Genomic DNA, 18,366 nt, shown 5'->3' with positions numbered 1-18,366 from the left:
ATTTGATCCATCTCTAAAATTGAATTTTTCTGACAATATTGTTTCTGATGTTCTGATGTGATTATTTATTTCAACAACAACACTGGCAAGTTCTGATAAAGAGTCATTGGACACAAAATATTAACTTGTTTTCTCTCCACAGATGCTGTCAGACTTGCTGAGTTTCTTCAGAAATTTCTGTTTTTGTTTCCATCATCTGCAGCTCTTTGTTTTATTTTATGATTTTTACTTTCCTTGCTTAGATGCTTTTAATTTGTAGTAACAGTAATGTTACTAATAGTGAGTTTTCCTGTGTTTTAGCATACAAAATGTCTTTCACAGGTATAATGAAACATGTTTTGCAGTTTCTCCTGATGAATCAAATTATTTGTAGCCTAAATAAATGATTCCTGTTTTCTTAACTGCTTTACAGTTAATCCCACTGTATTATGGCTCTAATCATAATGTCTGTTTTAATCACTTTTCTTTCTAGCTGATTTCTGCAATCTGAAGCTCTAATAATAATCGTTGTTTCTCCTGAATGACTTCCAATGTCTGCAGTTGGAATAAATGCCTCCCAGCCTGAGCATGGTTTTCAGTAATGGATCTCCCACATTTTCATAAAGACACCTAACTTACTTCCTCCATTAAATATAGTCCATTAGTCTTCAAATATGTCCCTTCATCAGATTAATTCTTGCTTTGTGATGCCCATAGGCCTGAAACGTTGGTTTAAATTGCTTCTGCAGCCTTTGACTTCTTCTACTGAAGGCACACATCATAATGCCTGCTTGCCAAGGTCATTGCCAAGACATTTGATGGGAGTTGTAAGCACCTTTCAATAATTCTAGCATTTCCAGCTTCTAATCTTGAACTTTCTTTTAAAGTTTTTCTCCCTTACCAAGATCTTAAATTGATTCACAAAGCCTCAGATATCTATATCTCTCTGGCCGAAACCTGACTCTAGGTGGCACGCAATTTGTAACTGTGTTAAAATGACGAAATACTACCTCAGGGAAGCTCTTAACTTTTCTGCTTCAGCACATCTCTTAATGGGCTGGAAGTCAGTTTACCATTGTAGTTTATTGAATCTTGCCAGGAAACTTTCTTCAGCAGAGTTCTTAAGAGTTCAGCTTTTCCTGCTGCTGTCAGTATGAATTAACTTTTTAAAGCTGTGTCTGAAGAAATCTTCAGAATTGAATCACTGCCAGGATGCAGCTAAGACACCTAAACATTTTTGTATCGCTGTTCACCATCCGATATGGGCAATCTTCACAGTGGCCATTACATTGTTTGTGGCTCACTATTGCTCACCAATCAGCAGGTTTGCTGCCACTATTCTCTTTTTAGATCTACAGAGCCCTGTTGATCTTGTGCGTCAAAGAAAAACACTTACTAGTCTAATGAGAAGAGGTTCTTGTGTTAAAAAAAATGTTGTTGATTATATGTTAGCAGCTGAGTATAAGTTGTACTGATGTGATAGACATTGTTACAGTGACAATGAAGAGGACTTGGATGGCTCTCCTTTGAGATCCTAAGCTGTCCTCCTACTAAGTGGATAGAGCAACATCATTATTGAGGTGGTGATGGCCCAGTGGTGTCATTACCCGACTATTAATCCAGAATCCGGGTTCAAATCCCACTAAGTACACCACGGAATTTGGAATCATAAAAAATCTGGAATTAAGAAGCTACTGATGACTATGAAAGCATTGCCGATAGTCAGGAAAACCCAACTGTCCTTCAGGGAAGGAATGTATCATCCTCACCTGGTCTTGTCTACATGTGACTCTAGACCCACAGCAACGTGACTGACTTTCAAATGCTCTGTGAAATGGCTGAGCAAGCCATTCAGTTGCAGCAATTACTATGAAGCCTCAAAGAAAGGAAACCTGACAGATCACCTGACATTGGATTCAGAAGTCTTCAGAATTGAATCACTGCCAGGGTGCAGCTAAGACAATTAAACATTTTTGTATCATGTTCAGCATCTTATATATGGACAATCTTCACAGTGACCATTACATTGTTTGTGCTCACCAATCATTCCTAAACAAAATCTTTCTTATCAGAGAAGATCAGCTGAAATCACCTGACATTGGCTTCTCAAAGAAAGGATTACCTGACATTGTCTTTTCTAATGTCTGAGTCAATGGCTGAAACAGCTCTTTGTAACACCTGGGGTTAGTGCCATAAGTGGGAGAGCTGTCTCACAGACTAGTCAAGCAACAAACTGACATAATCATATTCACCGAATCAAACCTTAATTCAGCAATGTCTCAGGCACCACCATCACTTTCTCTGAATATGTCCTGTCCCAGGGGCAGGACAGACCCAGCAGAGGTGGTAGCACAGTGGTATACAGTCGAGGGAGTTGCCCTGGGAGTCCTCAATGCCGACTGTGGACCTCATGGCTTCAGGTTAAACATGGGCATGTAAACCTGCTGCTCACTACCAGGTACTGTCCTCCGTTGATAAATCAGTATTCCACAATATTGAAAAAACAATTGGAGGAAGCATGAGGGCAGCAAGAGTGCAAAATGTGCTTTGGGTGAGAGATTTCAATGATCACCTCTGATGACAATAACACTACTAATCAAGCTAGTTGGGTGCAAATCTAGAAATCTGCTAGATTGGGTCTGTGGCAGGTGGTGAAGGAACCAACAAGTGGGAAAAACATACTTCACATCATCCAGACTAATCTGCTATTGTAGGAGTTTCTGTCCCTGACAATACTGGTAAGACTGACCACCGCACAGTCTTTGTGGAGACAAAGTCCTGCCTTCACACCTCCATTATGTTATCACCGTGCTAAATGTGATAGACTTCGAGTAGATCTAGCAACTCAAGAATGAGAATCTATGAGGCTCTGTGAGCCATCAACAGCCGCAGAATTATACTCCAGCACAATTTGTAAACTCAGGGCCCAGTATGTCTCCCAATCATTCATTACAGTCAGCCAGGGGAACCAACCCTGGTTCAACACAGATTGCAGAAGGGCATGCCAGCAGCAACACCAAAACTACGTAAAAATGAGGTGTCAACCCGTTCAAGTTACCAACTAGTACTACTTGCAAGCCAAACAGCATAAACAGCAAGTGATAGAGTTAAGCAATCCCACAACCAATGGATCTAATCTAAGCTTTGCAATCCTGCCACATCCAGTCATGAGTGGTGATGGACAACTAAACAACTCATAGGAGGAGGAAGCTCCACAAATATCCCCATCCTCAATGATGGAAGTATTCGCAGAAATCTTTTGCCAGAAGTGCCAAGTGGATGATCTATTACAGCCTCCTCCAGTGGTCCTCATCATCTCAGATACCAGTCTTCAGACAATTCAATTCATTCCACAAGAGATGAAGAAATGGAGGCTGCAAAGGTTGTGTGCCCGGAAAATATTCCGATGGATGGCTGCAATGGATCATCCACTTGGCACTTCTGGTTGAAGATTTGTGCTCCAGAACTTGCCACTCCTCTAGCCAAGCTCTTCTAGTTACAGCATTAGCATCTACTGACCCATTACCTCATCAGTCTATTCTCAATCATCAGTAAAGTGACAGGAGATGTTATCAACAGTGCCATCAAGCAGCACCTGCTTAGCAAAAACCTGTTTAGTGATGCCCAGTTCAGGTTGCACAAGGGTCACTCAGCTCTTGACCATTACTGTCTAGGTCAAATATGGACAAAAGAGCTGAGTTCCAGAGGTGAGGGGAGAGTGAGAGCCCTTGACATCAAGGCCACATTTGACCGAGTGTGGTATCAGGAGCCCTTGTAAAACAAATCAATGGGTATCAAGGGGACAAGGTCTCTGCTGGTTGGAGTCATACCTAGCACATAATGGTTGTTGGAGGTCAGTCATCTGAGCTACAGGATATCTCTGCAGGTTTCCTCAAGGTGGTGTCCTAAGCCGAAACATCTTCAGCTGCTTCATCAATGACCTTCCCTCCTTCCATAAGAAGTGTGAATGCTTGCCAATGTTTGCATATTGTTTAGCACCATTCATGACTCTTCTAATACTTAAGTACTACATGTTCAAATGCAACAATTTCTAGATAATATCCAAGCTTGTGCTGACAAATGGCATGTAATATTCATGCCATATAAATGCCAGGCATGGAACATCTCCAATAAGAGACAACGTACTCTCCATCCCTTGACATTCAATGGTGTGACCATCATTGAATCCCCTGCTATCAACATCTTGGGAGTAACCATTAACCAAAAACTCACTGGACTCACCACATAAGCACAGTGGCTACAACAACAGATCAGAGACTAAAGAAAAAAAACTTTGACAAAATTTTTGACATTTTTTGCAACAATGTTGAAATATTGTATTATGAGGCAATTATTAATAACAGTTTTAGAGTCAAAGAACGAAAAATTTATAATACGAGGCAAAAAGTCATCAGAACTGCAGTTGTTCTTACCATGCACATTATTGAGTCGGACTGAGTGCGTGAAGTGTTGGTAGATACATTGTACCTCTGAAAAAAGTCGGCCACGAGCTATTCTCAAGATAGGAGGTTCTGAAGGAACATATGGCTAGAAAAGGTGGTTCAAATAATTCAGATTAGTGAACTCTAAATTACTATGTAGCATTCTAATGCACACTGAAAGTTCAATGTGTTTTTCAAAGATTTACTATTGCCATATTAACACACCTCTCCCATTCTTGAGCTTAATAGAAGACTTCAGATAAGAAGAGAACAAATATATTGGAAAAGCTATTCAAAGACAGGGAAGATCTGCATGGTTAAATATCTGTCAAAGATATTTTTGCATAAAACAATTTCCTCTTTCCAAGAAAGAATATATGACAAGTGCTGAGAACCAAAGCTGTCACTTTGGTGAGATGAGTGTTTCCAGTTAGTACACTTATGATTAAGCCTACATAACAAAAATTTGTACAACTTTTGCTTTGAAGATTTATAATATAAAAACCTGTATCATTTTGACACCAAAAAAAATGAATTGGGAATTTGGGCTTTTGGATTTGGATGATCAAGTCCATTCATCCATAAAACATGTTCTGAAACTATTTTGGAGCTTTAGTTACCAAAACCAAAGTTAACATAATGCATTTATTAATCTTTGAAGAATTGACAGATACCTATTTTAAATTTCCCTTTCTCTGGTTGAAACACAGATACCTGAAAATTTATTGGTAGGATTCCTTTAGACTTCAGCCATTATTCCAGAGAGAGACCTGTAAACCATCTGTGGCATTTCAGTCCTATTGTCTCTGTTATGTCTTTTACCATATGACCAGTTTATTCTACAAATTAAATAATTGATGAAATATGGTAAATTTCCTGTGCCAATTAATGAACAGCGACGTTGTTCCAAGTCAGGATGGTGTTTAGCTTAGAAACAATTGCAGATGGCTGAGGTCACATATGTGGAAAGTGCTGTTGAAGGGGTCTTGGTGAGTTACTGCAATGCATCTTGTAGATGATACACACTAGTGCCACTGTGCACTTATGGCAGAGAAAGGGAATGTTAATTATTCAAAACATCAGTTTACAAAAAAGACAAAACTAAATCTGGAAGTAGACACAGATTGTAACTTATATAACAAGGCAATTATGGAGCTGTTAAGAAGAAATAGATCTATTTAATTCTTTTAGTTCTGACTTTGGTTACTTTAAGACTTTAAAACTATTTATAGGTTTGAAGGAGAAAACAATCTTTCTACTTTAATTAGGCCCACTCCCTGTGCTCTTTCCCAATAGTTTCCAATGTTTCTCTTCAAGTTTATCTCCACTCAATATCTTCAGCATTCCCTTTCAGCATCATATATTGCTTACTCTTTAGACACCCTTGAAGAGATGCTCATGAATTCCCTTCTAAATCCACTGCAATTTTTTTTGTTACAGGTAATATTATTAGGAACGGAGAACCAACAGAATTATGTTGAAAACGTCTTTACATAGCAGCAAGAATTGGGCTTGCAGAGCTGCTCTTGTAGAAAGCTCCCATGAACACAACAGGCTATTGGCCGTGTTCTGTACTGTAACCATTTCATGATTCTGTAATCACTTTAATTGTATACTGAAGGTTTTTAAAAATAGCATCTTGAATTAAGTTACAATAAGAAATGTTTCCAAAGATCTTAACAGCTGAAATTACACAAGCCATACAAACATCTATTTCTTATTGAAAGATAACATATAATAAATAAAAACAACAAGTTCTGTAAAATAGGCAAGACAAGCAGCATCTTAAGAGAATGACAGTAAAGAAGCAGGATTTTCACGTGGGGTTTGGAATCCTGATGTTGAGACCAACTGACCCTTTTCTCCCACTCCTCACCCAATTGTGTACTTGCTAGGAGATAGACAGACTCTGGAAAGCTTACAAGACAGACTAATAATTAGTCATCTTCATATTCACAAATCTATCAGCATGGTTGGTAGGTTCCCAAAGCTGCTTGGCCAGTCAAGTCGGGATAACTCTGCACCCAACATTTCAGGCTGTCACAGATAAATAGCCAATGAGAAGGCAGTGGAAGGTGGTGGAAGGTAAGACCAAAAATTTAAATTGATACAACACTTCACCTTTCTACCAGACATCTTCTGGAATTAAAATTAGGGACACTAATTTCTAGATTTTAATCATTTCTCAGAAAGACAATTTAATCATCTAAACCCTGCTTGGCCTATCTTTTCTTCCCATTTGCCTCACATCAGAAATTGCTAAGGAAGGGTCACTTGATCCAAAACATTAAATCTGATTTCTCTCCACATTTGCTGCCAGACCGGCTGAGCTGTTCCAGCAATTTCTGCTTTTGTTTCTGACTTACAGTATCCACAGTTCTTTAGGTTTTTATGCCTTACATCATCATATCCTTTGTCATTTAATCAGTCCTGCCAACCACTGTACCACTGAGAGTTCCTTTCTGTTTGTTATTTGGGTTTGTATTTACTTAATAACAGCATACCTCTATATTTTTCAATGGATCATAGCTAAAGCCATTAAACAATTCCATTTTTCTTTCAAGAAATGCCGAATGGATGCTGAGCATTTCTAAGTACTTTTGCCTTTATTTAATTAAAGAAAAAATGTTTTACCTTAGCTTCTCCATCAGGTAAGAAGAGATAGGCACCACTCTTATCCCGGTTACTTGTGGTTCCATACCACCAAAACTGAATATTTATCTGATGTTCACTCTGATTCTCCTTGATGTTTATTTTCTAATACGAAAGGAAGGGAATTTGAATATTTGATCAACTTAAGTCATCTTAAAATATAATTTCATATTACTTATCTCCATTTAACTAACGTTTTGACTTGTATCTTCATCAAAATAGGTACAGTTGTAACAAATACACAAGTGGACCATGAGATCCCCTATAAAATGTTACACACCAATAATCAGTACATGTGAAATAGCTATTTGTAAAATTTTCTCCTTCAAAAGAAACAACACTCAGTATGCATGATTTGCTGATGTACAAGGAATATTCAGAATTGAACACATGACTCCTAGAATGAAGCATCATTATACCACAGGTTTAGATGGTCTTACTTCTGTATAAGAGCAGAAATTGGGGGTTGTTCCATTACAATTCATGGTCCAAAACAAATCCTAAGTTGTAGGAGCAGAAGTTGGCCATTTGGCCCCTATTATTCTCAAAAGCATAAATATCTGGGCGGCACGGTGGCACAGTAGTCAGCACTGCTCCCTCACAGAGCCAGAGACCCGGGTTCATTTCCCAACTCAGGCGACTGATTGTGTGGAGTTTGCACATTCTCCCCGTGTCTGCGTGGGTTTCCTCCGGGTGCTCCGGTTTCCTCCCACAGTCCAAAGATGTGTGGGTCAGGTGAATTGGCCATGTTAAATTGCCCGTAGTGTTAGGTTAGGGGTAAATGTAGGGGTATGGGTGGGTTGCGCTTCGGCGGGTCGGTGTGGACTTGTTGGGCCGAAGGGCCTGTTTCCACACTGTAAGTAATCTAATCTAAAAAAAACTGTCTGCGTGGGTTTCCTCTGGATGCTCTGGTTTCCTCCCACAGTCCAAAAATGTACAGGTTATGTGAATTGGCCATGCTAAATTGCCTGTAGTGTTTGGTGAAAGAGGTAAATGTAGGGGAATGGGTCTGTGTGGGTTACTCTTCGGAGGGTCAGTGTGGACTTGTTGGACTGAAGGGCCTGTTTCCACACTGTAAGTAATCTAATCTAACTAATTTTGGATGAATTGACAAAAAAAAAGTCCTGCAAGTGATCTTATAAATTTCCAGATTTATCAGAATCATATTACTGCACCAAGAATATCTTTTTTGTATACTTTCTATTTGTTAACTGATATCCACAATACCTACTTGTCACTCAATGGACTGGACCTTGTGTGTATCAAGAACTAGCTTGCTATGTCTTTCATTTATGTACATATTCGAAAAAGTATCGTGTAAAAGGCTAGTTAACAAATTTGAGTCTCCTGGAATAGGAGGGTTACTGTTAAATTCGAAAAGAAAATTGGTTTAAGAACGGAAAACCGAAATTTATGGGAAACAGTAATTTTTTCAGACCAGAGGATGGTAGACAGTGATGTGCACCAAGAGTCATTGCCAGGACCACTGCTTTTTTGACATATACCGTGAGAAAAAAGACGTTGGCTATTCATCCTATCCATGCCCTTCATGAATTAAAAACCTCTATAATGTTACCCCTCAACCTCCGATGCTTCCGGGAAAATAGCCCCAGCCTATTCAGTCTCTCTCTGTAGATGAAAACCATCAACCACAGCAATATTGTTTTAAATAATTTTTTTCACCCTTTCAAGTTTAACATCATCTTTCCTGTAGCAGAGACACTAGAATTGAAAGCAGTATTCCAGAAGTGTCTTAACCAATGCCCTGCACAACTGCAACATGAGATCTCAAATGCTATAATCAATACAATGACCAAAAAAAGCAAGTGTACCAGACACAGAGTACAAAAGCGAGGTGGTGATGGTGTAAGACATTTGTTAGATCTCAACTGAAGTACCACGTACAGTTCAGACACCACCTATAGGAAAGATGTGAACACATTAGAGACAGTACACAAGAGATTTACAAGAATGGTTCAGAGAATGAGAAACTTCAGCAATGAGGATAAATTAAAGAAATTGGGGCTGTTCTCATTGAGGAAGAAGACTGAGAGGAGATCTGAAAGACATCTTTAAAACCAAAGGTCAGTAGGACAGAGTAGATAGGGAGAAGCTGTTCCCACTCATAAAGGAACAGTTTAAAAGTGATGTGTCAACAAAGCAAGAGAGTGTAAGAATTTCTTTTTCATAAAATAGTTGGGGCATGGAATGCCCTGAATGGAAATGTGGCGAAGGCAGGTTCAGTTGAGGTACTCAGCACAGCACTGGATGATTAACTGAATAGAAATAGTGTACCTGGATATTGGGAAAAAAGCAGAAGATTGGCAGATAGTTATAGAGCCGAATGGCCTCTTTCTGCACCATAATAATTTGGTAATTCCGAGGATGTGAAGAAGGACAACTTTACACTGGGTAGTAATGGCCTGGAACTTGCTACCAACAGCAATTAATTCAAACATAAATTGCATGGGAATCTGAAGAGAATAAACTTTGGGGCTGTAGGGACAGAGTGAAGAATAGGTCCACCTGGGTTGCCCAATGAAAAGCTGGCACAGACTCAATGGCTCTAATGACTTCCTACTGTGTTTTAACTAATTCCAAGAGTGTATCTATTTTTGAATGTCTCTGAGGAATCAAATTTATATTAGATTGCCATGGTTTGGGTTCAGTCAACAATTTCAACTTTTCCCACATTTTTGCACATATCTTTTTCCAGCCTCCTTGTGTCTTCTTCACAACTTATTTTTCCCACCAATCTTAGTGTAATCAGCTAATTTTGCAACGATGCTTCAGCCACTTTGTCCATGTATTTATATCAATTGTAAACAATTGAGATTTGCAATAATGTTTCCTGTGGCACATGACTGATTACATCTTGCCAACTAGAAAAAGACACATTTGTGCTTCCTGTTAGTCCGCCAATCTTCTATCCATGTCAATATGCCACTCCATACAGAATGAGCCTTTATTTCCTATGATAACCTTTGATGCAGCAAATTATGAAATGAATTCTGGAAATCTAAGCACAGTACATCCACCGATTCTCCATTATTCCAACATTACTGCCTCAAAATATTCCATTTGCATGATTTAATATGATTTTCATTTTTACAAATCCATGGTAGGTCTTCTCAATTACCTTGAATGTATTTAAGTGCCTTGCTATAACTTCTTTGCATCTATAGATTCATGTAGTACAGAAGAGGCCCTTCAGCCTTTAGTCTACATTGACTAAACTATTCTAAATCTACACTAGTCTCACTTTCCAGAACTTGGCCCACAGCCTTGAATATTGTGACATTTCAAGTGTTCATCCAAGTACATTTTAAAAGGTTGGGAACCTCAACTACACTACCAGGCAGTGACTTTCAGACTCCTACCACCAATATTTCCCTCAAATTCCTTCTAACCTTTTGCCATTCATCTTAAATTCATGCCCTCTTGTTACTGACTCTTCAACTAAGGGGAGCGGCTGCTTATTCACCCTACATAACCTTATACACCAAAATCAGAATCACACCTCAGCCCTCTATGTTCAAAAGAAAAAACCTGAGCTTATTCAGCCTCTCCTCAGAGCTAAAAAGTTCCATCCAAGGTAACATCCTGGTGAAATTCCTTTGCACCCCCTCGTGCCATCACATTCTTCTTATAGTGTAGTGACTAGAACTAAACACAGTACTCCAGCTGTGGCCTCACCAAAGTTTTGTATAGCTCTAACATAACATCCCTGCTCTTTTCATCTATTTCTGAAATATTACCTTAAATATCTGCACAGCATCTCTTTAAACCTAGTTTGTCAATTCACTTTAGCCAACTTTGCTTTCATGCCCTCAAAATTAAGAGATGGTGGTGGCAGAATCAAGTTTCTGTTTGCACTTCGAGAAACAGATCCTGCAGAATAGTGAGGTAGCTGAAAAAGACATGCGAATCATTACGAACAACCAACAATACTTCAAGCATTTTTAAAAACAGGGCTTGCATCTGTGCTAGTGGCTAGTGAACACAGCAATGGTTGGCCAATACTGAAGACTGCACCAGTGACTGAATGCAAGAATAAAAATAACTTTTGCAAAGAAAAAATGTGAATCAATTATGTCAAAATTTAAATCCTATTTTAGTTTGGCTTGTTTGCTAATACGAATCTGACATGAACAAGAAAAGAAGCATCAGCCAACGAAGTGATCGATTTATTTATAAATACAAGTTTACTGAATGAGTGTGGTATTCTATACAAACCGAAGAAACATATTTCTACAATTTTATACCTTTAAGAAACCTTTAGTTCCTGAAAACCAAGCCTTCAAATTTAGATTTTCAATAGTGATGTCATCAGTGTAGCTTTTCAGCATGTCAATTTTGAAAGGACTCTCCATGCTTGTTTCTTCCCTTCCATTTAGGTATACAGTGTAATCAGTGAGCATAGGTTTGATATCTGAAGCCTCCACTAACTGGTAGAGCCCCAAACCCAGCGCTGATACATGTGCCACAAAGGAAATCTGTTGGAAGAATAAAAAAAAGTAGAAATATATCAAATGTAAAGCTTAAATTTTGAGCCATTGCACAGACAGACATAATAATCATAGGATTCAGTGTACTTCAAATTTAGTCATTCTACCAGGTTGAGCTTCTTAGATCAATCTCTGAAATTTACAATTCCAGCTGAGAGAACAGAACTACACCACTGATCAAATCAAAACTAAGAATTTTATTCATAAAAGTAATTGATCCAGAATTCTAGGATCCCAGGAGATTACACTAAACCATTGAGGCGTAGACTTTGAAATGGATTGGGTAGTTTTTGATTATCTCTCAGGACAGCATGAAGTTGCAGCGTTGATGTTTTATAACAGAACTGGTCTCCAAAATTGTGCGACAGTATTGAAAGGTACAGCCTTACATTGAGACAAAATGATTTATGAGGATCCCATACCAGTGAATAAAACTCTCTCTGCAAGTACATTGTTACAAAGATGCTTTATATTTAGCATTTTTTGGAGGATTAAAATTTTGAAAGAGTTAAAAAAAGGATTCGTTGCAAGTTTTGTGAAAATACATAAAGCTGTCTAGTTTAAAGAGATTTTTGAATGTTCACTTTGGATATTGCATTTTTTAAAAAACACAGGCTTTCTGGAAATAACGTAACTGGTGATAACTGTCTGCTTTTCTGTAGACCTCTGCTTGGACTGATAGAAACAATGACTTGTTTGAAGAAGTCTCTTTTTTACCTTGCTCAGCAAAACACATTTACTTCAAAGAAAGCCTGATATGACGGAATCTGAGGTTGAGGGAAGATTGCGAAGAACAAAGTGCCTATGTGACCCTTCTCAGTACTGCAAAGATAACCCTATGGATGAGGTTAAGTTGAGACACAGAATTTCATTGAATCCCTAGTGTGGAAGCAGGTGATTCGCCCAACGAGACCACACCAACCCTCTTAACAATGGCCCACCCAGATCCAGCCCCCACCCTGTTCCTGTAACCCTGCATTTCCCATGGGGAACTTACCTAGCCTGCGCATCCCTGGACACTATGGGCAATTTAGCCTGGCCAATTGACCTAACCTGCACATCTTTGGACTCTCAGAGGAAAACTACAGCACTCGGAGGAAACACACAAACATGGGGAGAATGTGCAAACTCCACACAGACTTATCCCAATGGCTGGGATTGAACCCAGGTTCCTGGCGCTGAGATAGTAGTGCTATTCGCTGAGCAACTGTGCCACCCCAACTTTATTGTTCTGTCTTCGTATTATCAAATATTTTAATCAGATCGACATTATAAAATATGTACAAAATACAAGCTATTGTTTTGAATATTAACCAGGTACAGACATAGTCATTCTTTTAAAAAATGATTGAAGTAACATTTCAAGATTGTATTTTCTGATCATGCTTTTGTCAGACACCATTGTGCGTGTTGAGTGTCTTGACCAGAACATCAGAGCAACAGACTCCAAAGCAGTGTGTACTTTATGTTTTTACCTTCAAGAATGACCTATTGGTCAAACTTTTATTTCAGAAAGTCAATCTCTTCAGAGAACTTGCTTGCTTTCTTCCTGAAGAGAAACCTGCATGCTTCCATGTGAGTTTAAGGAATAAACATTTATACTTTTATTTTACTTATTGTACATGTTGACCAATTATTGCATTATTAATGAATAAGCATCATTTTGATAATAAACCAACCGTTTCATTTATTAAGAAATTTGATCAATAGATCATGTAGGTTTGAAATTTTTTTTGATAAAGTATTTAACTGGTCATCTTAGTAACTAGAAAAGATACTTGAATTTTATGCTGGAATAATGGAGTTGCGGAACTGGAATGAGACTAAACTAAAAAAAGATGGTGCACTCCTCCAGCCTCAACTAATACAAAATTATAGAATAACTTGCAACCATAGTAACAACTTTGCATCTAATGCATCAATTTAAATTGCAACTGGAACAAGGTACAAATCAATGTAATATGGCATGGTCGCTCAGTGGTTGGCACTGTTGCCTCACAGTGCCAGAGACCTGGGTCCAATTCTGTTCTTCCCATATCTGTGTGGTTACCTCTGGGTGCTCCAGTTTCCTGCCACAGTCCGAAGACATGTGGATTAGATGGATTGGCCTTGCTAAACTGCCCATGGTGTCAAGGAATATGCAGGCTTAGGTAGATTAGTCATGGGAAATGCAGGGTTACAGGGATGGGGTGAATGTGGGTGGCATCTCTTAAGAGGATCAGTGCAGAATTGATGGGCTGAATGGCCTGCTTCGACACTGTAGGGATTCTACAAAATTAAATGCAAACAACGAAGAAAGAACAGCCACAATTTAAAAAAAATAAATTCCGTTAGATGCAAAAGTCAAGAATGAATCAAAAATGAGAAAAATTGGGCTGAATTAGGCCAAGCAAGATCGCTTGTCATAGCTTCCTTCATTCACTACCTGCCCTGTCTCTATGGCACACCTCTCAGCTGATTCTAACCACATTGTACCTGTCACCATTCCTGAAAGAACTCATCACTCACTAGATATCCTCCAAAACCTAGCAGCTCTGGCACTTATTCTATATATAAAAGACCACTATGCACCCATAAGAACACTAAATTGTGAAGCTGCGCTATTCGGTGACAGTCAATCAGATCATGTTGAAGGAGGTGAAGATGGTGCCATAATTCTCTGACAGGATCCGGAGGTCCTGGTAAAGACATCGTTCAGAGGAGCCGCGTCATCATCCCAGACGATTGGCAGGAGAGACCATAACTCCAAATTGTGCCAGAGTGGTCTAACATCAACACCTGGATCAGTGCATGGCAGCTGGCTGTAGCAAGGATAAGTGCTTCTTCTTCTTTATGATACTTCACATTCACCCTGCCCCAATTCCCACAAAGGTTCATGCTTGACCACTCTCACTATTACAAGCAACATTGTCCATTTTTTCAAATTCACTCATGGGATATGGGCAGCATTTGTTGACCAAACCTAGTTGCCTTAGAGAATGTGGCAGTCAGCTGGCTTCTTGAACTGCTGTAATCCATGTGGCTATAGGTAGACCCACAATATCATCAGGGAGGGAGTTCCAGATTTTGATCCAGGAATTTCTTCAGCAGTGTTTCTTTAACACAAAAGAAACAACAATACATTTCCAGATCAAGACAGTATGCGGCTTGGAGGGGAATTTGCTTTCATTCCAGCAACCACACCACTAACCATGCATATCTTGTGCACTGCCTCCTAATTTGCCCACAACACCTCACCAAACCATCTACACTAATGCTGTGCCACCCACTTTTACCTCACTTAGTCCCACCCTTTCTCCTTCTCAGAGAAGACAGTCCAAATACAGCAGAAAGAGCCCAGATGGGTGCCTAACATTAGGTTCATCATCTACCATGAGGAGAGAATCCTATGCCTTAAAGGAGAAAACTGAGACTGCTCCTGCAAGAATGCTGAGACATCCATGTCTTACCACCTGTGTCAATGCTGCCCCTTTAACAAGGTTATGTTCTCCTTGAATTTTTTCAATAGGGGGTCATAAAAGTTGAGGAGTTGATTTGTTCAGAAGTGATTACTTTGAACAATGGCAGGGAGTGACCAGTTCTACCAATACAGGTTTTCTTCTAGTTTGGCTTATTTCAGCAAGCAGTCAGAAAACTGCTAGGGACCTAGAGAAGCAGCGTCAGTGAAAAGAGGTTCCAAGCTTCAGAGGTCTTGCCTGGACTTTCTCTCTGACATCCCTCCTGCCTATAAGATCCAGTGTTTGAATTTACCTTTTACCAAGGGGTGTGTTTATGGGATGTTGCAGGGATTGGAACAGCTTCATTAAGTTGTGAGTCAGTTGAGTTATCAAGTTACTTATTCTAAATTCGGTTTGTTTTTGTTCGTGTTTCATTGTACTGTCTAAATAAATTCCGTTTTGTTTAAGGCTGAGTGGTTTGACAAGCTGCATCACTTCTTGAATATCCACTCTCCGTATGCCTTTACAAAAAAATATGTTAGGTTCTGGGTTACCTTCTTAAAAGGTTTTGAGGGGGTCTAGCCCCCGAGTTAAGTTTTTTTAAAATTCATTCACAGGATGTGGCGACTACGGCCAGGCCAGTATTTATTGCCCAGCAGGCAGTTGACAGGCAACCACATTGCTGTGCATTTGGAGTCACATGAAGGCAGATTTCCTTGCACGAAAGACATCAGTGAACCAAATAAGTTGTTCTGACAATCAGCAACAGTTTCATGGTCAACATTGGACTCTTAATTTTATTGAATTCAAATACCACCATCTGCCATAGCAAAATTTCAACCTCGGTCCCTGGAATATTACCTGGCTCTGTGGATTAATAATCTAGTGGTAAGGCCATTGGCATCCCATTAAAGCACCACTCTTCATTCCACTGAAACTCTCATTAACCCTAGTCAGTGTCAATCATTCCATATCAGTTCAAACCTCTGGCCTCAATGCCTTCTTTCTCTTGCAGATCATTATGACATTTCTGTAGTTGGCTGAGGAAGAGCCTTCCTAAGCTGCTGGCATTCCATTGACTGCCAGAGACTAGGCATCTACTCAGCCCAGGCAAGAGAGGACCCTGTGATGTTGGCAATCAGGGAAGTCATCCCAATACACAGGGAGGCATGGGAATGGCAGACAGGAATGTGGGAGGCAACGATTTTTTTTTGTTCAGAGGCTGCAGGATTGGGGATGCAGCTACCTGGTATGTGCAATCTTCTGGCTGCTTCTGTGGACATGTTGGCAAACCTATACTTCATAGCCTTCGCCATTGGTCCTCAGGAATGAAGACATGAGAACAGGGAATCTGATGCACATTTCAAGATGCCCTTCCTCTCAAGGGGATAGGGTGTTGAGAAGAGGCACATAGTTAAAGGAGGAACCACACACAGACCCATTAAAAAATTCCTCTCTGGACACTTGGGTGATGGACAGACACTCCACGTTTACTATGCATGTCCTGTGTCAGCCCTTGGAAGTTTTCACTTGCACCCTGCAGCATATCGGGGCCACCTGGATGCAAATGCCCTCGGGATCGCCCAGAACCAATGGACTCTGCTGCCAAGCAGGATCTCTCCACCTCCACCGTGGAGTCTGGGACAATACCAAGATATAATGAAAGGGAAATAAATTAAAAAAACAATTTTGAGGGCACCTTAGTCAAACTTTTAGTGACAATGGACTGTACATGTACTATCACACAGAGAAAATGTGATTGACTTTGCACTACACCAATTTGCTTGAGGATATGTGTAGCCCTGATTGTAACTGTGGCTGCGTGATGTCAAACTTTATACCCATACAGGATATACCATGGATTAATGTCTTTGTTGACAGTCTAACTCAACAGGTAGAAGCAAGATGAAAAAGTCACATATAGGGCAATGAGATCTGCTGGAACCATTGCCCCACGTTGTCCAACATCCCTATTCTGTCCTTAGCCTCTGTGTTCAAATGTGTTAATGTGAAGGTCGCATGGAAATGTACAGTACTGTGATTAAGATGGTCAGGTAGTAGGAGGCTGCAAATCTGTGTCCTATATGCATGGTGCAATGTCACATTTTGTTGCCCTCCAAAGGGCTTCACATTGGTTGATCTTGGTGCCCCCTTCAGCACAGTCCAAGATATTTATGCCACCCGCTCTGGGTGTGGTTGCTGCTATTTTTTTCACCACTGTGTACTGTAAATTTTCTGTTCAACGAAAGGTGACTCAAAATGCTTTTCAGGTAGTGGTTTCCAGCTTCGATTTCTGTGAGGCCCCAAACATCCAAATCACCATCCTAATAGCCCTTTCCAAAAACATCTTAGGCTTCGCACCTGCCCAGGTCTCCATCTAACTCATCTACATGAGCCTACACTAATTAACACTCCCAGTCCCTAGCATATGAGATGATTATTGCCAAGTGTGCTTATAGCTTGCCAGCTTTGAAGCTAGGGAGCTGCTGACCTCTGATAAACACAAGTCCTGCTCTGATCCATAATCATTTGTTTACTCCAGCCTAAATTAGATTCCTGAGTCTGTTTGTTTTAGCAGCAGCCCACCTTTTCCTCCCTACCCTTATTGCCCTTTGTTTCTCTGAACAGACCCAATGGACTGATCTTAGCCTATCACCTTGAGTGACTTAATTAGACAGCCTGGGATGAGAAGTGCCCTTATTGAAGCTTGTACACATATGTCTGGCTATGTAAGTCCTAACCCCCAGAATGACCACAGGCTTGACCGTGCCCCATTCATTGGACTGTAGAAGCTAGAGCCAGATCCCTAACAGAGATGCCTGACTGTTGTCAATCACCAGGATTGGTATCAGAGAATGTCCTTGATTATTGTGCTGGAGCACCCTAACTGATGGATGCCTCTATGGACTTCAGTGAGGACTACTCCACTAAGAGTAGGAGACATGGGCAGTTTTCTTGTTGCACATGCTTGGTATCTAGGTTCTAGTTGAAGTGAGAGTTGACACGGGGCATACTGACACAGGGCGCAGAAGCACAAGATGGCCGCTGAGTCATAACCTGGTCACTGAGGACACAAGATGGCCACTGAGCCATTACGTGGAACATACAGCAAAGCATACACAGATACTGCCTGAGGCTAACAGGATATCAGCACAATAGACACAGATGATTATTTTAAGGTGAGTGGGGGAGAAAATACACATCAGTAACATCTACTACTCGCCAAAGTGTCTGAGTCCAGCCACCCTCTTAGATAGAAATGTTAACTACCGGAGACTGCTTGGATACAAGTATTAATACTTCAGATCTGCAGTAATGGAAAACGATCTGCCTTCTCAAGAAGGCCAA

General features: G+C 40.1%; 1 protein-coding gene across 2 annotated transcripts in view; it reads right to left on the bottom strand.

The window, feature by feature from the left end:
- man2a1 (mannosidase, alpha, class 2A, member 1) overlaps window positions 1-18,366 on the bottom strand; it is a 219,479-nt gene that overhangs the window by 56,040 nt on the left and 145,073 nt on the right. For both annotated transcript variants that reach the window (XM_060837296.1, XM_060837306.1), the window contains 3 exons: window positions 11,339-11,569; window positions 7,056-7,178; window positions 4,413-4,527 (listed from right to left, as the gene is read on the bottom strand). In XM_060837296.1, the coding sequence (XP_060693279.1) occupies window positions 4,413-4,527; window positions 7,056-7,178; window positions 11,339-11,569 (469 nt within the window). The remainder of the gene's footprint in view (window positions 1-4,412; window positions 4,528-7,055; window positions 7,179-11,338; window positions 11,570-18,366) is intronic.

The sequence above is a fragment of the Hemiscyllium ocellatum genome, chromosome 2 (genome assembly GCF_020745735.1).
Source record: "Hemiscyllium ocellatum isolate sHemOce1 chromosome 2, sHemOce1.pat.X.cur, whole genome shotgun sequence".
Taxonomy (NCBI): Eukaryota; Metazoa; Chordata; class Chondrichthyes; order Orectolobiformes; family Hemiscylliidae; genus Hemiscyllium; species Hemiscyllium ocellatum.
Note: the sequence above shows the minus strand (reverse complement) of the source record. Positions and strands in the feature narration are given on the sequence as shown.